The sequence below is a fragment of the Panulirus ornatus genome, chromosome 6 (genome assembly GCF_036320965.1).
Source record: "Panulirus ornatus isolate Po-2019 chromosome 6, ASM3632096v1, whole genome shotgun sequence".
NCBI classification, from domain to species: domain Eukaryota; kingdom Metazoa; phylum Arthropoda; class Malacostraca; order Decapoda; family Palinuridae; genus Panulirus; species Panulirus ornatus.
This window is the reverse complement of record NC_092229.1, coordinates 44,779,575-44,796,458: the sequence shown is the minus strand read 5'-3', so window position 1 is coordinate 44,796,458 and position 16,884 is coordinate 44,779,575. Positions and strand designations below refer to the sequence as shown.

Below are 16,884 nucleotides of genomic sequence, written 5' to 3'. Positions count from 1 at the left end.
CAATGGTTGAAAAAGAGGGCAAATGAGAGCTGGTGTGAACGAGTATCATTATACTTTAGGGAAAATAAAAAGATGTTTTGGAAGGACGTAAATAATGTGCATAAGACAAGAGAACAAATGCGAACGTCGGTGAAGGGGGCAAGGGGGAAAGTAATAACAGGTAGTGATGAAGTGAGGAGATGGAACGAGTATTTTGAGGGTTTACTGAATGTGTTTGATGATAGAGAGGCAGATGTAGGGTGTTCTGGTTGGGTTGGTGTGTAAAGTGAGAGGGTCAAGGAGAATGGTTAGGTTAAGACAGAAGAGGTAGTGAAAGCTTTGCAAAATATGAAATCTAGCAAGGTGTTGGGTTTGGATGGTATTGCAGTTAAGTTTATCAAAAAAGGGGGCAACCGTGTTGTTGATTGGTTGGCAAGGATATTCAATCTATGTATGGATCATGGTGAAGTGCCTGTGGATTGCATGCATAGTGCCAATGTACAAACACAAAGGGGATAATGGTGAGAGTTCAAAGTACAAACACATGAGTTTGTAGAGTACTCCTAGGAAATAATATGGGAGGGTAATGATTGAGAAGGAGATGGCATGTACAGAGCAACAGATTGTGGAAGAGCAGTGTGGTTTCAGAAGGGGAAGAGGATGTGTGGATCAGGTGTGTACTTTGAATAATGTGTGTGAGAAATACTTAGAAAAACAGATGGATTTGCATGTAGCATTTATGGATCTGGAGAAGGCATGTGTTGCAAAAAAAGATGGAACTGTATGTAGCCTTCATGGATCTGGAGAAGGCATATGATAGGGTTGATAAGAGATGCTTTGAGGAAGGTCTTAAGAGTATATGGTGTGGTAGGTAAGCTGCCAGAGGCAGTGAAAAGTTTTTACCAAGGATGTAAGGCACGTGTATGAGTAGGAAGAGAGGAAAGAGATTGGTTCCCAGTGAATGTTGGTTTGCGGCAGGGGTGCATGATGTCTTCATGGTTGTTTAATTTGTTTATGGATGGGGTTGTTAGGGAGGTGAATGCAAGAGTTCTGGAGAGTGGGGCAAGTATGCAGTCTGCTGTGGATGAGAGGGCTTGGGAAGTGAGTCAGTTGTTGTTTGCTGATGATATAGCATTGGTGGCTGATGCAGGTGAGAAACTGCAGAAGTTGGTGACTGAGTTTGGTAAAGTGTGTAAAAGAAGGAAGCTGAGAGTAAATGTGAATAAGAGCAAGATTATTAGGTTCAGTAGGGTTCAGGGACAAGTATATTGGGAGGCAAGTTTGAATGGAGAAAAACTGGAGGAAGTGAAGTGTTTTAGATATATGGGAGTGGATATGGCTGCGGATGGAACCATGGAGCTGTGGTTTTGGCGCATTACACATGACAGCTAAAGACTGAGTGTGAAAGAATGTGGCCTTTGTTGTCTTTTCCTATTGCTACCTCGTGCGCATGAGAGGGGAGGAGAGTGCCATTTCATGTGTGGTGGGGTGGCGACGGAAATGAATGAAGGCAGCATGTATGAATATGTAAATGTGTGCATATATATTTGTCTGTGTATGTATATGTATGTAAACGTTGAAATGTATAAGTATGTATATATGCGTGTGTGGGTGTTTATGTATATACATGTGTATGTGGATTGGTTGGGCCATTCTTTCGTCTGTTTCCTTGCACTACCTCGCTAATGCGAGAGATTGACAAAGTATACTAAATAAATAGAGAGAGAGAGAGAGAGAATGTGTGGTAATAAAAAGTGCTTGAGAGAGCAGAGGAGGGTGTGTTGAAATGGTTTGGACACATGAAGAAACGAGTGAGGAAAGATTGACAAAGAAGATATATGTATCAAGGAGGGAACGAGGAGAAGTGGGAGACCAAATTGGAAGTGGAAGGATGGAGTGAAAAATTTTGAGCAATTGGAACCTGAACATACAGGAGGGTGAAAGGCGTGCACTTAGAATGTTTTTCACTTCCATCTCCAATCTGGTCTCCCTGTTCTTGTTTCCTCTCCTACTGACACATATATCCTCTTAAGTCAACCACTCCACATTCATTTTCTCTATTTGTCCAGACCATTTAAGCATATCCTCCTTAGCTGTATCAACCATACTTTTTTATTACCACACCCCTCTCTTACCCTTTTATTACTTACTTGATCAAACCATCCAACACTACATATTGTCCTCCAACATTTAATTTCCAAAACATCCATGCTCTTCCACACAGACCTATCTGTAGCCCATGCCTTGCATCCATCCAACATTGTTAGGACTACAGTACCTTCAAACATACCCATTTGTACCCTTCCAGACAACAACCTATCTTTCCACACCTTAAATGCTTCCAGAACCTTCACCCCCTCAAACACCCTATGACTCCCTTCCACTGTCATGGCTCCATTTGCTACCATGTCCACTCCCAGGTATCTAAAACACTTCACTTCTATATTCTTCCCAATTAAACTCAAGTTCCAACTAACCTGTCCTTCTACCCTACTAAACCAACTAACCTTACTTTTTTTTTTTTTTTTTTTTTTTGCTTTGTCGCTGTCTCCCGCGTTTGCGAGGTAGCGCAAGGAAACAGACGAAAGAAATGGCCCAACCCACCCCCATACACATGTATATACATACGTCCACACACGCAAATATACATACCTACACAGCTTTCCATGGTTTACCCCAAACGCTTCACATGCCTTGATTCAATCCACTGACAGCACGTCAACCCCGGTATACCACATCGCTCCAATTCACTCTATTCCTTGCCCTCCTTTCACCCTCCTGCATGTTCAGGCCCCGATCACACAAAATCTTTTTCACTCCATCTTTCCACCTCCAATTTGGTCTCCCTCTTCTCCTCGTTCCCTCCACCTCCGACACATATATCCTCTTGGTCAATCTTTCCTCACTCATTCTCTCCATGTGCCCAAACCATTTCAAAACACCCTCTTCTGCTCTCTCAACCACGCTCTTTTTATTTCCACACATCTCTCTTACCCTTACGTTACTTACTCGATCAAACCACCTCACACCACACATTGTCCTCAAACATCTCATTTCCAGCACATCCATCCTCCTGCGCACAACTCTATCCATAGCCCACGCCTCGCAACCATACAACATTGTTGGAACCACTATTCCTTCAAACATACTCATTTTTGCTTTCCGAGATAATGTTCTCGACTTCCACACATTCTTCAAGGCTCCCAGAATTTTCGCCCCCTCCCCCACCCTATGATCCACTTCCGCTTCCATGGTTCCATCCGCTGCCAGATCCACTCCCAGATATCTAAAACACTTCACTTCCTCCAGTTTTTCTCCATTCAAACTCACCTCCCAATTGACTTGACCCTCAACCCTACTGTACCTAATAACCTTGCTCTTATTCACATTTACTCTTAACTTTCTTCTTCCACACACTTTACCAAATTCAGTCACCAGCTTCTGCAGTTTCTCACATGAATCAGCCACCAGCGCTGTATCATCAGCGAACAACAACTGACTCACTTCCCAAGCTCTCTCATCCCCAACAGACTTCATACTTGCCCCTCTTTCCAAAACTCTTGCATTCACCTCCCTAACAACCCCATCCATAAACAAATTAAACAACCATGGAGACATCACACACCCCTGCCGCAAACCTACATTCACTGAGAACCAATCACTTTCCTCTCTTCCTACACGTACACATGCCTTACATCCTCGATAAAAACTTTTCACTGCTTCTTACAACTTGCCTCCCACACCATATATTCTTAATACCTTCCACAGAGCATCTCTATCAACTCTATCATATGCCTTCTCCAGATCCATAAATGCTACATAGAAATCCATTTGCTACATACAAATCCATTTACTCTCAACTTTTTCCCTTCACACACACTTCCAAACTCAGTCAACCAACTTCTGCAGTTCCTCCCTTGAATCTGCCACTAGTGCTGTTTCATCATTAACAACAATGGTTGTTCAACGGACTTGCTTTTCAGGGAATCTCAACCCCTACAGACTACATATTCACCCCTCTCTCCGAGAATACTGTATTTATCCCCCCCCCCCCCTCACCACCTCATCCATAAACAAATTACACAGCCATGGTGACATCACACACCCCTGCCACAAACCAACCTTCATTTGGAACCCTTCTCTCTTCTTATTTAAAAACATGCCTTACACCCTTGATAAAATCTCAATACTTCCACCAGCTTTCTTCCAATAACATATATTCTTCAGACCTTCCACAAAGCATCTCTGTCAACCCCATCATATGCTTTCTCCACATCTATAAATGCCACATATAATTCCTTCTGTTTCTTTAAGTATTTCTCACACAATTTCTTCAAAACAAAAACCTGATCCATACTTCCCTCCCAGTTTGATGCTCAGAACATACCTTCAACCTCTATATCCCTACTCTCCCTTACAACTTACCAGGTACACTCAACAAACAATACCACTGTAGTTTGAACACTAACCTTTGTTCCCCTTACTTTTATACAATGGCAATATACAGTATTCCACCAATCCTCAGGCACCTCACCATGATCCATACATATACTGAAAATCCTAACCAACCAGTCAACAACACAGTCACCCCTTTCTTAAAAAAATAACTGCAATACCATCTACTCAGGCTGCCTTGCCACATTTCAAATTATGCAATGCTTTCATCACTTCTCTCATTGCCAAACCACTCTCCATGACTATCTTACTTCACACATCACCCCAACCCAAATACCCACAACTACCACCCTATTGTCAAACACATTCAACAGTCCTTCAAAATACCCACTACAACTCCTCCTCACTTTATCACTACCTGTTACTGTTTCCCCATTTGCACTTTCCACCAATGTTCCCACTTGTTCTCTTGTCTTTTCCATACAATTAACCCCCTTCCAAAACATTCTCTTTTTTTCCCTGAAGGTTACTGATGCTTGATCACTCCAACTCTCATTTACCTTCTTTTTCAACCTCTGCAATTTTCTCTTGACCTCCTGCTACTTTCTCTTACACATCTTCCCATCATTTGCACTCCTATCTAGTAAGTATCACCCATGTTCCTCTTGCCTCTTTCACTATCAACTTCCCTTCCTCATCCCACAACTCACTATCTTCCTGACTAGCTCAACTCCCACATTATGCATGCAACTCACATCTCTCCAATTCCTGACCCATTCCATTAGCTTTGTTTCCTCCCACATTTTGCCATTCTACCCTAAATCTCTCCTGGCATTTCTTAAAAAACTTTTCCATGCCCAATTACTTTCACCACACTTTTCTCACCCGTAACTTCCCTCTCTTCTGAAAATTCTATAAATTTTCACCCTCGCCCCCACAAGGTAATGATTAGACATACCACAAGCTGCCCTTCTCTTTTGCATGCCTATCAACTTGTTAGTAATCCAATAATGCCCAATGACCGTCTTTCCTACTTACATACATAAAACTGTGTATGTCCCTCATTTCAAAACTAGGTATTCCCAATCATCTCCCCATTTTCAGGACACAGCTCCATAAGATGTTCCCTATTTCAAATGACACTAGTGAATACCCTTTGTTCTCCAATCAAACCTACAACTGCCACTTTACTCTTAATTGTATTCAAATCATCCATCACTAATACATGGCCTCTTACATCAAAACTGCTGACATACTCAGTTGCTCCCAAAATACTTGCCTCTAATTATCTTTCTTCTCAGGTGCATGAGCACCAAAAATCACCCATCTCACCCACATCAGTCTGTTGCTCACTTCCATATACCCTTTCACACACTCCACAACTACTTTAGCAGTAGTATTGCTCCTTCAAAGCACTACTACTTTGAATTCTAACCATGGAAAATCTTGTACCATTTTGGCAAGAATCTTAAATCCATGGGTGTTCAAATTTTGGAGTAACAGATTTAGGATCCTCAACATGTACATAGGAACCTCTTTTAACATATTAGATGCAATCTTGGGATGTTTTTAAGCACAGAAACCATCAAATGGGGCCATTACTATGTGGTGCCTATGGAGATGCATTCCTGACAGTGTCAATAAGTGCTTTAGAATGGTTCTCTCTGCAGTAACAATAATAGCCATGCCAATGCTTTAATATACATAAAACAGCACTACTCCTGAAGCAGGAGTTGTGGGAGTATGTGATAGAGTGTAAGAAAGTAAAATCTAGATTGATATGGGTAAAACTGAAAGTGGATGGAGAGAGATGGGTGATTATTGGTGCCTATGCACTTGGTCATGACAAGAAAGATCATGAGAGGCACGTGTTTTGGGAGCAGTCGGGTGAGTGTGTTAGCAGCTTTGATGCACAAGACTGGGTTATAGTGATGGGTGATTTGAATGCAAAGGTGAGTAATGTGGCAGTTGAGGGTATAACTGGTATACATGGGGTATTCTGTGTTCCAAATGGAAATGGTAAAGAGCTTGTAGATTTGTGTGCTGAAAAGGGACTGGTGACTGGGAATACCTGGTTTAAAGAGAGAGATATACATAAGTATACGTATGTAAGCAGGAGAGATGGCCGAAGAGCATTACTGGATAACATGTCAATTGATAGGAGCATGAGAGAGACTTTTGGATGTTTATGTATTGAGAGGGGCAACTGGAGGGATTTGTGAAGATTTGTACAGGTTTTCAGAAAAGAAGAGAGAATGTTGGGATGAAGATAGTGGTGAGAGTAAGTGAGCTTGGAAAGGAGACTTGTGTGAGGAAGTAACAGGAGAGATTGAGTACAGAATGGAAAAAGGTGAGAGCAAATGACGTAAGGGGAGTGAGAGAGGAATGGGATGTATTTAGGGAAGCAGTGATGGCTTGCGCAAAAGATGCATGTGGCATGAGAAAGGTGGGAGATGGACAGATTAAAAAGGATAGTGAGTGGTGGGATAAAGAAGTAAGATTGTTAGTGACAGAGAAGAGAGAAGCATTTTGATGATTTTTGAAGGGGAGTAGTACAAATGACTGGGAGATGTATGAAAGAACGAGGCAGGAGGTCAAGGGAAAGGTGCAAGAGGTGAAAAAGAGGGCAAATGAGAGTTGGGGTGAGAGAGTATCATTAAGTTTCAGGGAGAATATGTTTTGGAAGGTGGTAAAAAAAAAGTAAGATTATGTTTTGGAAGGAGGTACAAAAAAATGCAAAAGAAAAGAGATCAAATAGGAACTGGTAAAGGGGGCTAATGGAGAGGTAATAACAAGTAGTGGTGAAGTGAGGAGGAGATGGAGTAAGTATTCTGAAGGTTTGTTGAATGTGTTTGAGGATAGAGTGGCAGATATAGGGTATTTTGGTCGAGGTGGTGTGTGAAGTGAGAGGGTCAGGGAGAATGGTTTAGGTAAACAGAGAAGAGGTAGTAAAAGCTTTGCGGAAGATGAAAGCCAGTAAGGCGGTGGGTTTGGATGGTACTGCAGTGATATTTATTAAAAAAGGGAGTGACTGTGTTGTTGACTGGTTTTTAAGGATATTCAATGTATGTATGGTTCATGGTGAAGTGCCTGAGGATTGGCAGAATGCATGAATAGTGCCATTGTACAAAGGCAAAGGGGATAAGAGTGAGTGCTCAAATTACAGAGGTATAAGTTTGTTGAGTATTCCTGGGAAATTATATGGAAGGGTATTGAATGAGAGGGTGAAGGCATGTACAGAGCATCAGACTGGGGAAAAGCGGTGTGGTTTCAGAAGTCATAGAGGATGTATGGATAAGGTATTTGCTTTGAAGACTGCATGTGAGAAATACTTAAAAAACGGATGGATTTGTATGTAGCATTTATGGATCTGGAGAAGTCATACGATAGAGTTGATAGGGATGCTTTGTGGAAGGTATTAAGAGAATATGGTGTGGGAGGTAAGTTGCTAGAAGCAGTGAAAAGTTTTTATCAAGGATGTAAGGCATGTGTATGAGTAGGAGGAGAGGAAAGTAACTGGTTCCCAGTGAATGTCAGTTTGTGGCACGGGTGCGTGATGTGTCCATGGCTGTTTAATTTGTTTATGGATGGGGTTGTTGGGGAGGTGAATGCAAGAGTTTTGAAGAGAGGGCAAGTATGCAGTCTGTTGTGGATGAGAGGGACTGGGAAGTGAGTTGGTTGATGTTCGCTGATGATACAGCACTGGTGGCTGATTCGGGTGAAAAACTGCAAAAGTTGGTGACTGAGTTTGGTAAAGTATGCGAAAGAGGAGAGCTGAGAGTAAATGTGAATGAGAGCAAGATTATTAGCTTTAGTAGGGTTGAGGGACAAGTTAATTGGGAGGTAAGTTTGAATGGAGAAAAAGTGGAGGAAGTGAAGTGTTTTAGATATCTGGGAGTGGATTTAGCAGTGGATGGAATCATGGAAGTGGAAGTGAGTCACAGGGTGGGGGAGGGGGTGAAGATTCTGGGAGCATTGAAGAATGTATGGAAGGCGAGAACATTATCTTGGAAAGGAAAAAAGGGTATGTTTGAAGGAATAGTGGTTCCAACAATGTTATATGGTTGAGAGGCATGGGGTATAGATAGGTTGTGCAGAGGAGGATGGATGTGTTGGAAATGAGATGTTTGAAGACAATATGTGGTGTGAGGTGGTTTGATCGAGCAAGTAATGAAAGGGTAAGAAAGATGTGTGGTAATAAAAATAGTGTGGTTGAAAGAGCAGAAGAGGGTGTATTGAAATGGTTTGAACTCATGGAGAGAATGAGTGAGGAAAGATTGACAAAGAGGATATGTGTGTCAGAGGTGGAGGGAACGAGAATCAGGAGACCAAATTGGAGGTGGAAGGATGGAGTGAAAAAGATTTTGTTTCGATCAGGGCCTGAACATACAGAAGGGTGAAAGGCATGCAAGGAATAGAGTAAATTGGAATGATATGGTATACCAATGTTGAAGTGCTGTCAATGGATTGAACCAGGGCATGTGATGCATCTGGGGTAAACCATGGAAAGTTTTGTGGGGCCTGGATGTGGAAAGGGAGCTGTGGTTTCAAAGCATTGCACATGACAGCTAGACTGAGTGAGAACAAATGTGGCCTCTGTTGTCTTTTCCTAGCGCTACCATGCATGCACTTGGGGGAAGGGGTGTACCATTTCATGTGTGGTGGGGTGGCGACGGAAATGGATGAAAGCAACATGTATGGACATGTGCATGTGTATGTATGTATATGTCTGTGTATGTATGTATACGCTGAAATGTATAGGTATATATATGTGCATGTGTGGGCATTTATGTATACATATGTGTATGTGGATTGGTTGGGCCATTCTTTCATCTGTCTCCTTGCGCTATCTCACTAATGCGGGAGACAGCAATTAAGTATAATAAATAATAAATAAAAACAGACATTGTTAATATCAATACAACATGAAACTATATTTAATCAACATTAACATGTCTGTCAGAGCTTGCAGTGTTGCTGATCACCACTACCACACTTGGGCAGAGCACCTACACCTTCCTGGTGTACCTTACACTGTCTCCATTAACTTATTCCTTGAGTGGGAAATTTTATTTTACAAATTTGGATGTGATGGACTGGCTGGTTCTTTTCATCTTCTCACAGTTATCAAGTATCATTCTAATGGCAGAGGAAACAAATCTAAGTGACTGACCCATATGTGCCTGATACTTATATGACTATCATATGAAATTATATGCAATAATGTTACAGAGTAAAGCAGAATAACTTTTGGCCATGACTTCAATAAACTTCTCATATAATAAAGTACACATGAAAACCAAAAACAATCAGTTTACAGCCTTTACACTTCAAGAAATTTAATCTTATCTTTAAAGATAAGAAACAGTATGGGAATATTCTGAAAATTTGAATAATCAGTCATGAGCATTTATATTAAGCATTATACACAATTTCTGAATATACTTACCAACTTTTCGTGAAATCCATAAGAGCTTCTGATACAAGTTCAGTAACAGATACATCTTTGGGAAAAATCTTGGGCTGCAATATTTGCAGATCAGTCTCAATGAAGTAGAAATTGCTGAAAAAGAGCAAGCCTTGAGCATGATTGCATGTATATTTCATTAATCTTCTTAAATCACTATGAGTCTGACTAAGAATGCTTCTGTCTCTATTCAATTTCCAAACACAAGTTTATGTTATCTATGCTGAATATGACTGATCTCTCAGAGATAAATGATTAATTTACAGAACTGTCCGATGGCTTTAACTATTCTCAACTTGAAAATCAATCACAACAGATGAATGACTAAGGATACATGCAGCAAAGTCCCTAAAAACTGTAAACTAAAATACTTAATACCAATCAAGTAGCTCCTCCTCTTCAAGCACCTGCTAAACACTTGCCAATCATGATTGGAGCCAATTTGAATCCCTGAACGTAGCAATGTATCAATCTTGCTTTGTAGCAGTTAATCTGTTCCCCTGTGTGGCTGTAAAACTAACTATTCATCCTATCAGCCATGAAAAATATTATGTTGCTTTAAACAGATTTCCAGTGAACTGTAGTTTCTCATCATAAATCCTCATTCTCATGTTCAAATTCAGAACTTTTAAGAGAAATCTTCAAAGCATCAAGAAGTGTCTAATATGTTTATCATGTACAAAGTCCATCCATTATCTTTTCTCCTGCCATTTCTCAATTGCAGACTGTATTGTTGTATGTTTGCATGCTGCAATCCATTAGATATCAAATATATTTCAGCATATTTTTGGGCAAGTGAATGCTAAACTAAATCTAAATTAAATACAAAAATGTGGTTGCCCACACTCCTTATTGCCTGCGGCAATACAATCTTCATCGGAGATCTGACAGAGAGAAAATTTATGAAATATATTTTTGCATACAGGCTGAGTATCCTTTATCCAAAATGCCTGAGACCAGAAGTGTTCCAGATTTTGAATTTTTTGGATTTTGGAATATTTGCATATAAAGGTGAGTGCCTGCGACAAGAGTGGACTGGGATGACCACTGCTTGAGTGTGAGCATACTGTGAGCAGAGCGACAAGTGTGCATTACCCATGACTGTGAGTAGAGCAAGAGCATCCCGTAAGCAGAGATATAGTGTGCATCAGGCATGAAGGTCCCAAAAGAGAACTCTGCAGTACTCTGCTGGTGACCTCTTACCATCTGGAAAAGGCTCCTCTGACATGTGTCCTTTGTTCCCTTCCACTAATATAATCCAACTATAATAGGCTTATTCCTGCTTAGTACTCAGCTTGATTGATCTGTTTGTGGACAGGATGATGGGAGAGGTGAATGCAAGGGTTGGAGAGCAAGGGGTATGTTTACAGTGATTTTCAAGGCAATTAAGGATATGGGAGTTGAAAAGGGATTCAAAGATTTTGGATATAGTACATGTCAAAGCAATATGATGATAGTTAGACGAGTCAGAATGGTAACCTTTCTTAGGGATGGGATGCATGAACGCATGCTTCCACGGAGAAGTTTTGGTTTTTAAACTGAAGCAGAATGGAAGAGCAAACACAGGCACAAGTTAAGAGGCACACTCTTTCAGTATACAGGGATGGATGCTTTTAAGAACATAAGCACTTTTTGGACAGTCCAAAAAGAGATTACAGGAAGGGGCATAGGATTAGTAAGAGGAGCATCAGCAGGTAAAGGAATGTTAGTCATCCAAGGTGGAGTTAGAAGATAAACAGGAATCAAAGAGAGGTGATTTGTCTATGGGAGAGACAGCTACAGTACTGTCAGAGTGAGAAAGAGAATGGAAGGTAGAATGACAAAAGTTGTTAGAGATACCCTTAACTAAAGACCAGAGAGACCTATCAAAGAATGATGAGAAGAGGTTATTGCACTTCCTTTGAATAAAGGAACACTTTGCTCTCTGATACCATGCTTGCAGCTATTGAGGGTAGTGATAAAAGCTGAATGGAAGCCAGAGGAATAAGAGTTTTTCCAAGCCCAATATGTCTGATCCCTTACCTGAATGGCCTCAGAACAGAAACATTTGAACAATGGATTGGATGCAGAGGTTGTTTTGGAGGAAGAGGGGATAAATGCTTCCATTCCCACAAGAATAACCTCAGCTATGAGTTTGGCTGAGACAGAAGCATCACCGCAAAAGAGACAGTAATTTACCCAAGAAAAGTCAGAAAAGAAGTTATGTAAGTTACTCCAATCAGCTTTGTTGAGGTACCAGTATTTATGCTTAGAAAGGGCTGCTGGAAGAGAAGGTACCATCAGAATATATACATTTATGAGAGGGTAATCAGAGGAACCAACTGAGGGTGAGATTGTGTATTTACAGCAGGATGGCTAGAGATGAAAAACAAATCCAGAATATTAGGAGAGAAGTTAAAAAAGTCAGGAATGTGGGTAGGGTGATATAATTTGCTCTAAATCATTGAGAATGGAGAATGTAAGGGCTTCAATCTCTCCAACATTCGTATGGGAGGAATTAAACCATTCCCTATGGTGAATGTTGAAATCTCAAGGTAGAAGATCTCGGCTTGTGGGTTAGAGGATGTCACAGTCTCAATGCAGGAGTTTATACAGTTGAAGAAGGATATACAATTTGTAGAATTAGGAGAGTAATAGGCAAAAGAGAGGAAAAGTGTGGAAGTAGGAAGACAGACCTTGAGCCACATAACATCATGGTCCTCGATGCATGCAACAGATGTGTTGATGTTAGAATAAACACAATCAACACCTTTAAACTCGAATCTGATGTCTGCAAAAGAAATAGTGATGAAGGCAGACTCAAGAGAGAAACTCCAGGAGTCAATAACAGAGTTTGGAAAAGTGTAAAAGAAAAAGTTGAGAGTGAATATTAACAAAAGTACAGTATCAAGGTACAGCAATATGATGAGACAGGATAGTTTGAGAGTATTTCTGCATGGGAAGGAGTGTTTTAGATACCAGGGAGAGGACATGGAAGCAAATGGAACAACAGGAGCTGAAGTTAATTACAGGGTAGGAAAGGAGGCTTTGGCCCTTGGTAATCCATGTGTGGATGAAGAGGTTATTGTTTATTAGAGGAACAAGAGATATGCTTGAAAATACAGTAGTCCTGACAGTGATGTGAGGATGCGAGTCTTGAGCTTTGAATGCAAAGAAAACAAAGAAACTGATATGTTTGAAATTGAATTCTTAAAGACAATATGTGACATGCAGCAAAAGTGAGGTGTGGTTGTATGGGAAGTGAAACATGACAGAGAGGTGACCAGGGTGTGCTGAAATGGCTCAGACATATGCAGACAATGAATGACAGCCCAACTGGAAGATTTTCATGATAAATTGCAAAAGCTGGTGTCTGGGTTTTGACCATAGGATAAATTGCAAGCCAAAAGATAAAGAATAAGATTTAGAGTACAGTAAAAGAGAAAGACATGTCAGAAGTGGAAAGGGAAAGGAAAGCTAAGGAAGACTTGGAAGAATGAAGTAAGAAAAGCTTTGGGATAACAGAGCCTGAACATTCAGGAGGATGAGATACATGCATGAGTTAGAATGAATTGGACTGATTTGACATGCCATTAATGGCCTGAACCAGGGCATATGAACCAGTTAAGGTAAACCACTGAATAGTTCAAGGCCTGGCTACTAATGGTAGGTTCTACTCTCAGTACATTATACATGAATGAATGTAATGAGGCAGTTATCCATTCACTCTTGATTTCATTTCACTAATGTGGGATAAAAAAGTTTGGTATAAATAATCAAGTAAATACATGCAATCAAACTATACAAATAAGTACCATGTGGATAAGTTGTCACAGGCTGCATTTTCTATGATTCAATGCCATCCTCAAAAGTAATTTCTTTCGAACCTTAGTGTACCTTAGGGTTTCATTATTTACCATGTCTTAATTATAATACTCTTGATATCAGTAACCTAACAGGGTTTTAATATATTCATATCATTTTTAGACATGGGGAAAAAGTGTTTAATTTCCAAATGTGAGTTATCTATGCTCAACCAAAAACTGTAAATCCTATGTCAGTTCAAACAAATTCTGGGTATCTAAAGGTAAACCATGGAAATGCAAATTCAGGTCCCATGAATTCAGAACTTTTACAAGGGAGATCAGTGCTTTAGCAATGGCATTATTCAATACTTATTAGTTATAAAAACATAGTACGTATCACTTGTACTCTTATAATTTTTTTTATTTTATATTATATTTATTCATTTTGCTTTGTCGCTGTCTCCCGCGTTAGTGAGGTAGCGCAAGGAAACAGACAAAAGAATGGCCCAACCCACCCACATACACATGTATATACATACACGTCCACACATGCAAATATACATACCTATACATCTCAATGTACACATATATATACACACACAGACATATACATATATACACATGTACATAATTCACACTATCTGCTTTATTTGTTCCCATCGCCACCTCGCCACACATGGAATAACAACCCCCTCCCCCTTCATGTGTGCGAGGCAGCACTAGGAAAAGACACCAAAGGCCCCATTCGTTCACACTCAGTCTCTAGCTGTCATGTGATAATGCACCGAAACCACAGCTCCCTTTCCACATCCAGGCCCCACACAACTTTCCATGGTTTACCCCAGACGCTTCACATGCCCTGGTTCAATCCATTGACAGCACGTCGACCCCGGTATACCATATCGTTCCAATTCACTCTATTCCTTGCACGCCTTTCACCCTCCTGCATGTTCAGGCCCCAATCACTCAAAATCTTTTTCACTCCATCTTTCCACCTCCAATTTGGTCTCCCACTTCTCCTCGTTCCCTCCACCTCTGACACATATATCCTCTTGGTCAATCTTTCCTCACTCATTCTCTCCATGTGCCCAAACCATTTCAAAACACCCTCTTCTGCTCTCTCAACCACACTCTTTTTATTTCCACACATCTCTCTTACCCTTACATTACTTACTCGATCAAACCACCTCACACCACACATTGTCCTCAAACATCTCATTTCCAGCACATTCACCCTCTGCGCACAACTCTATCCATAGCCCACGCCTCACAACCATACAACATTGTTGGAACCACTATTCCTTCAAACATACCCATTTTTGCTTTCCAAGATAATATTCTCGACTTCCAAACATTCTTCAAGGCTCCCAGAATTTTCGCCCCTCCCCCACCCTATGATTCACTTCCACTTCTATGGTTCCATACGCTGCCAAATCCACTCCCAGATATCTAAAACACTTTACTTCCTCCAGTTTTTCTCCATTCAAACTTACCTCCCAACTGACTTGACCCTCAACCCTACTGTACCTAATAACCTTGCTCTTATTCACATTTACTCTTAACTTTCTTCTTTCACACACTTTACCAAACTCAGTCACTAGCTTCTGCAGTTTCTTACATGAATCAGCCACCAGCGCTGTATCATCAGCGAACAAGAACTGACTCACTTCCCAAGCTCTCTCATCCACAACAGACTGCACACTTGCCCCTCTTTCCAAAACTCTTGCATTCACCTCCCTAACAACCCCATCCATAAACAAATTAAACAACCATGGAGACATCACACACCCCTGCCGCAAACCTACATTCACGGAGATCCAATCACTTTCCTCTCTTCCTACACGTACACATGCCTTACATCCTCGATAAAAACTTTTCACTGCTTCTGATAGAATGTAAGAAAGTAAATTCTAGATTAATATGGGTAAAACTGAAAGTGGATGGAGAGAGATGGGTGATCATTGATGCATATGCACCTCGGCATGAGAAGAAAGATCATGAGAGGCAAGTGTTTTGGGAGCAGCTGAATGAGTGTGTTAGTGGTTTTGATGCACAAGACCAGGTTATAGTGATGGGTGATTTGAATGCAAAGGTGAGTAATGTGGCAGTTGAGGGAATAATTGGTATACATGGGGTGTTCAGTGTTGTAAATGGAAATGGTGAAGAGCTTGTAGATTTATGTGCTGAAAAAGGTGATTGGGAATACCTGGTTTAAAAAGCAAGATATACATAAGTATACGTATATAAGTAGGAGATATGGCCAGAGAGCGTTATTGGATTATGTGTTAATTGACAGGCGCACGAAAGAGAGAATTTTGGATGTTAATGTGCTGAGAGGCGCAACTGGAGGGATGTCTGATCATTATCTTGTGGAGGCGAAGGTGAAGATTTGTATGGGTTTTCAGAAAAGAAGTGAGAATGTTGGGGTGAAGAGGGTGGTGAGAGTAAGTGAGCTTGGGAAGCAGACTTGTGTGAGGAAGAACCAGGAGAGACTGAGTACAGAATGGAAAAAGGTGAGAACAAAGGAGGTAAGGGGAGTAGGGAGGAATGGGATGTATTTAGGGAAGTGAGTAGTGAGTGGTGGGATGAAGAGGTAAGATTATTAGTGAAAGAGAAGAGAGAGGCATTAGGACGATTTTTGCAGGGAAAAAAATGCAAATGAGTGGGAGATGTATAAAAGAAAGAGACAGGAGGTCAAGAGAAAGGTGCAAGAGGTGAAAAAGAGGGCAAATGAGAGTTGGGGTGAAAGAGTATCATTATATTTTAGGGAGAATAAAAAGATGTTCTGGAAGGAGGTAAATAAAGTGCATAATACAAGGGAGCAAATGGGACCTTCAGTGAAGGGGACTAATGGGGAGGTGATAACATGTAGTGGTGATGTGAGTAGGAAATGAAGTGAGTATTTTGAAGGTTTGTTGAATGTGTTTGATGATAGAGTGGCAGATATAGGGTGTTTTGGTCGAGGTGGCCTGCAAAGTGAGAGGGTTAGGGAAAATGATTTGGTAAACAGAGGAGAGGTAGTAAAAGCTTTGTGGAGATGAAAGCCGGCAAGGCAGCAGGTTTGGATGGTATTGCAGTGGAATCTATTAAAAAAGTGGGTGACTGTATTGTTGACTGGTTGGTGAGGTTATTTAATGTATGTATGATTCATGGTGAGGTGCCTGAGGATTGGCGGATTGCGTGCATAGTGCCATTGTACAAAGGCAAAGGGGATAAGAGTGAGTGCTCAAATACTAAGAATATATGGTGTGGGAGGTA

The 16,884-nt window shown here is 40.8% G+C and overlaps 1 protein-coding gene across 5 annotated transcripts in view; it reads right to left on the bottom strand.

Annotated features, from left to right (window-relative positions):
• The window catches only part of LOC139749181 (protein unc-13 homolog 4B-like), a 407,928-nt gene that overhangs the window by 211,601 nt on the left and 179,443 nt on the right, over nucleotides 1–16,884 (bottom strand). For all 5 annotated transcript variants that reach the window (XR_011712899.1, XM_071662845.1, XM_071662842.1 and 2 more), the window contains exon 11: nucleotides 9,824–9,937. Coding sequence is in view for 4 of the 5 variants with exons in the window: in XM_071662845.1 (XP_071518946.1) it covers nucleotides 9,824–9,937 (114 nt within the window). In the remaining variant the exon portion in view is untranslated. The remainder of the gene's footprint in view (nucleotides 1–9,823; nucleotides 9,938–16,884) is intronic.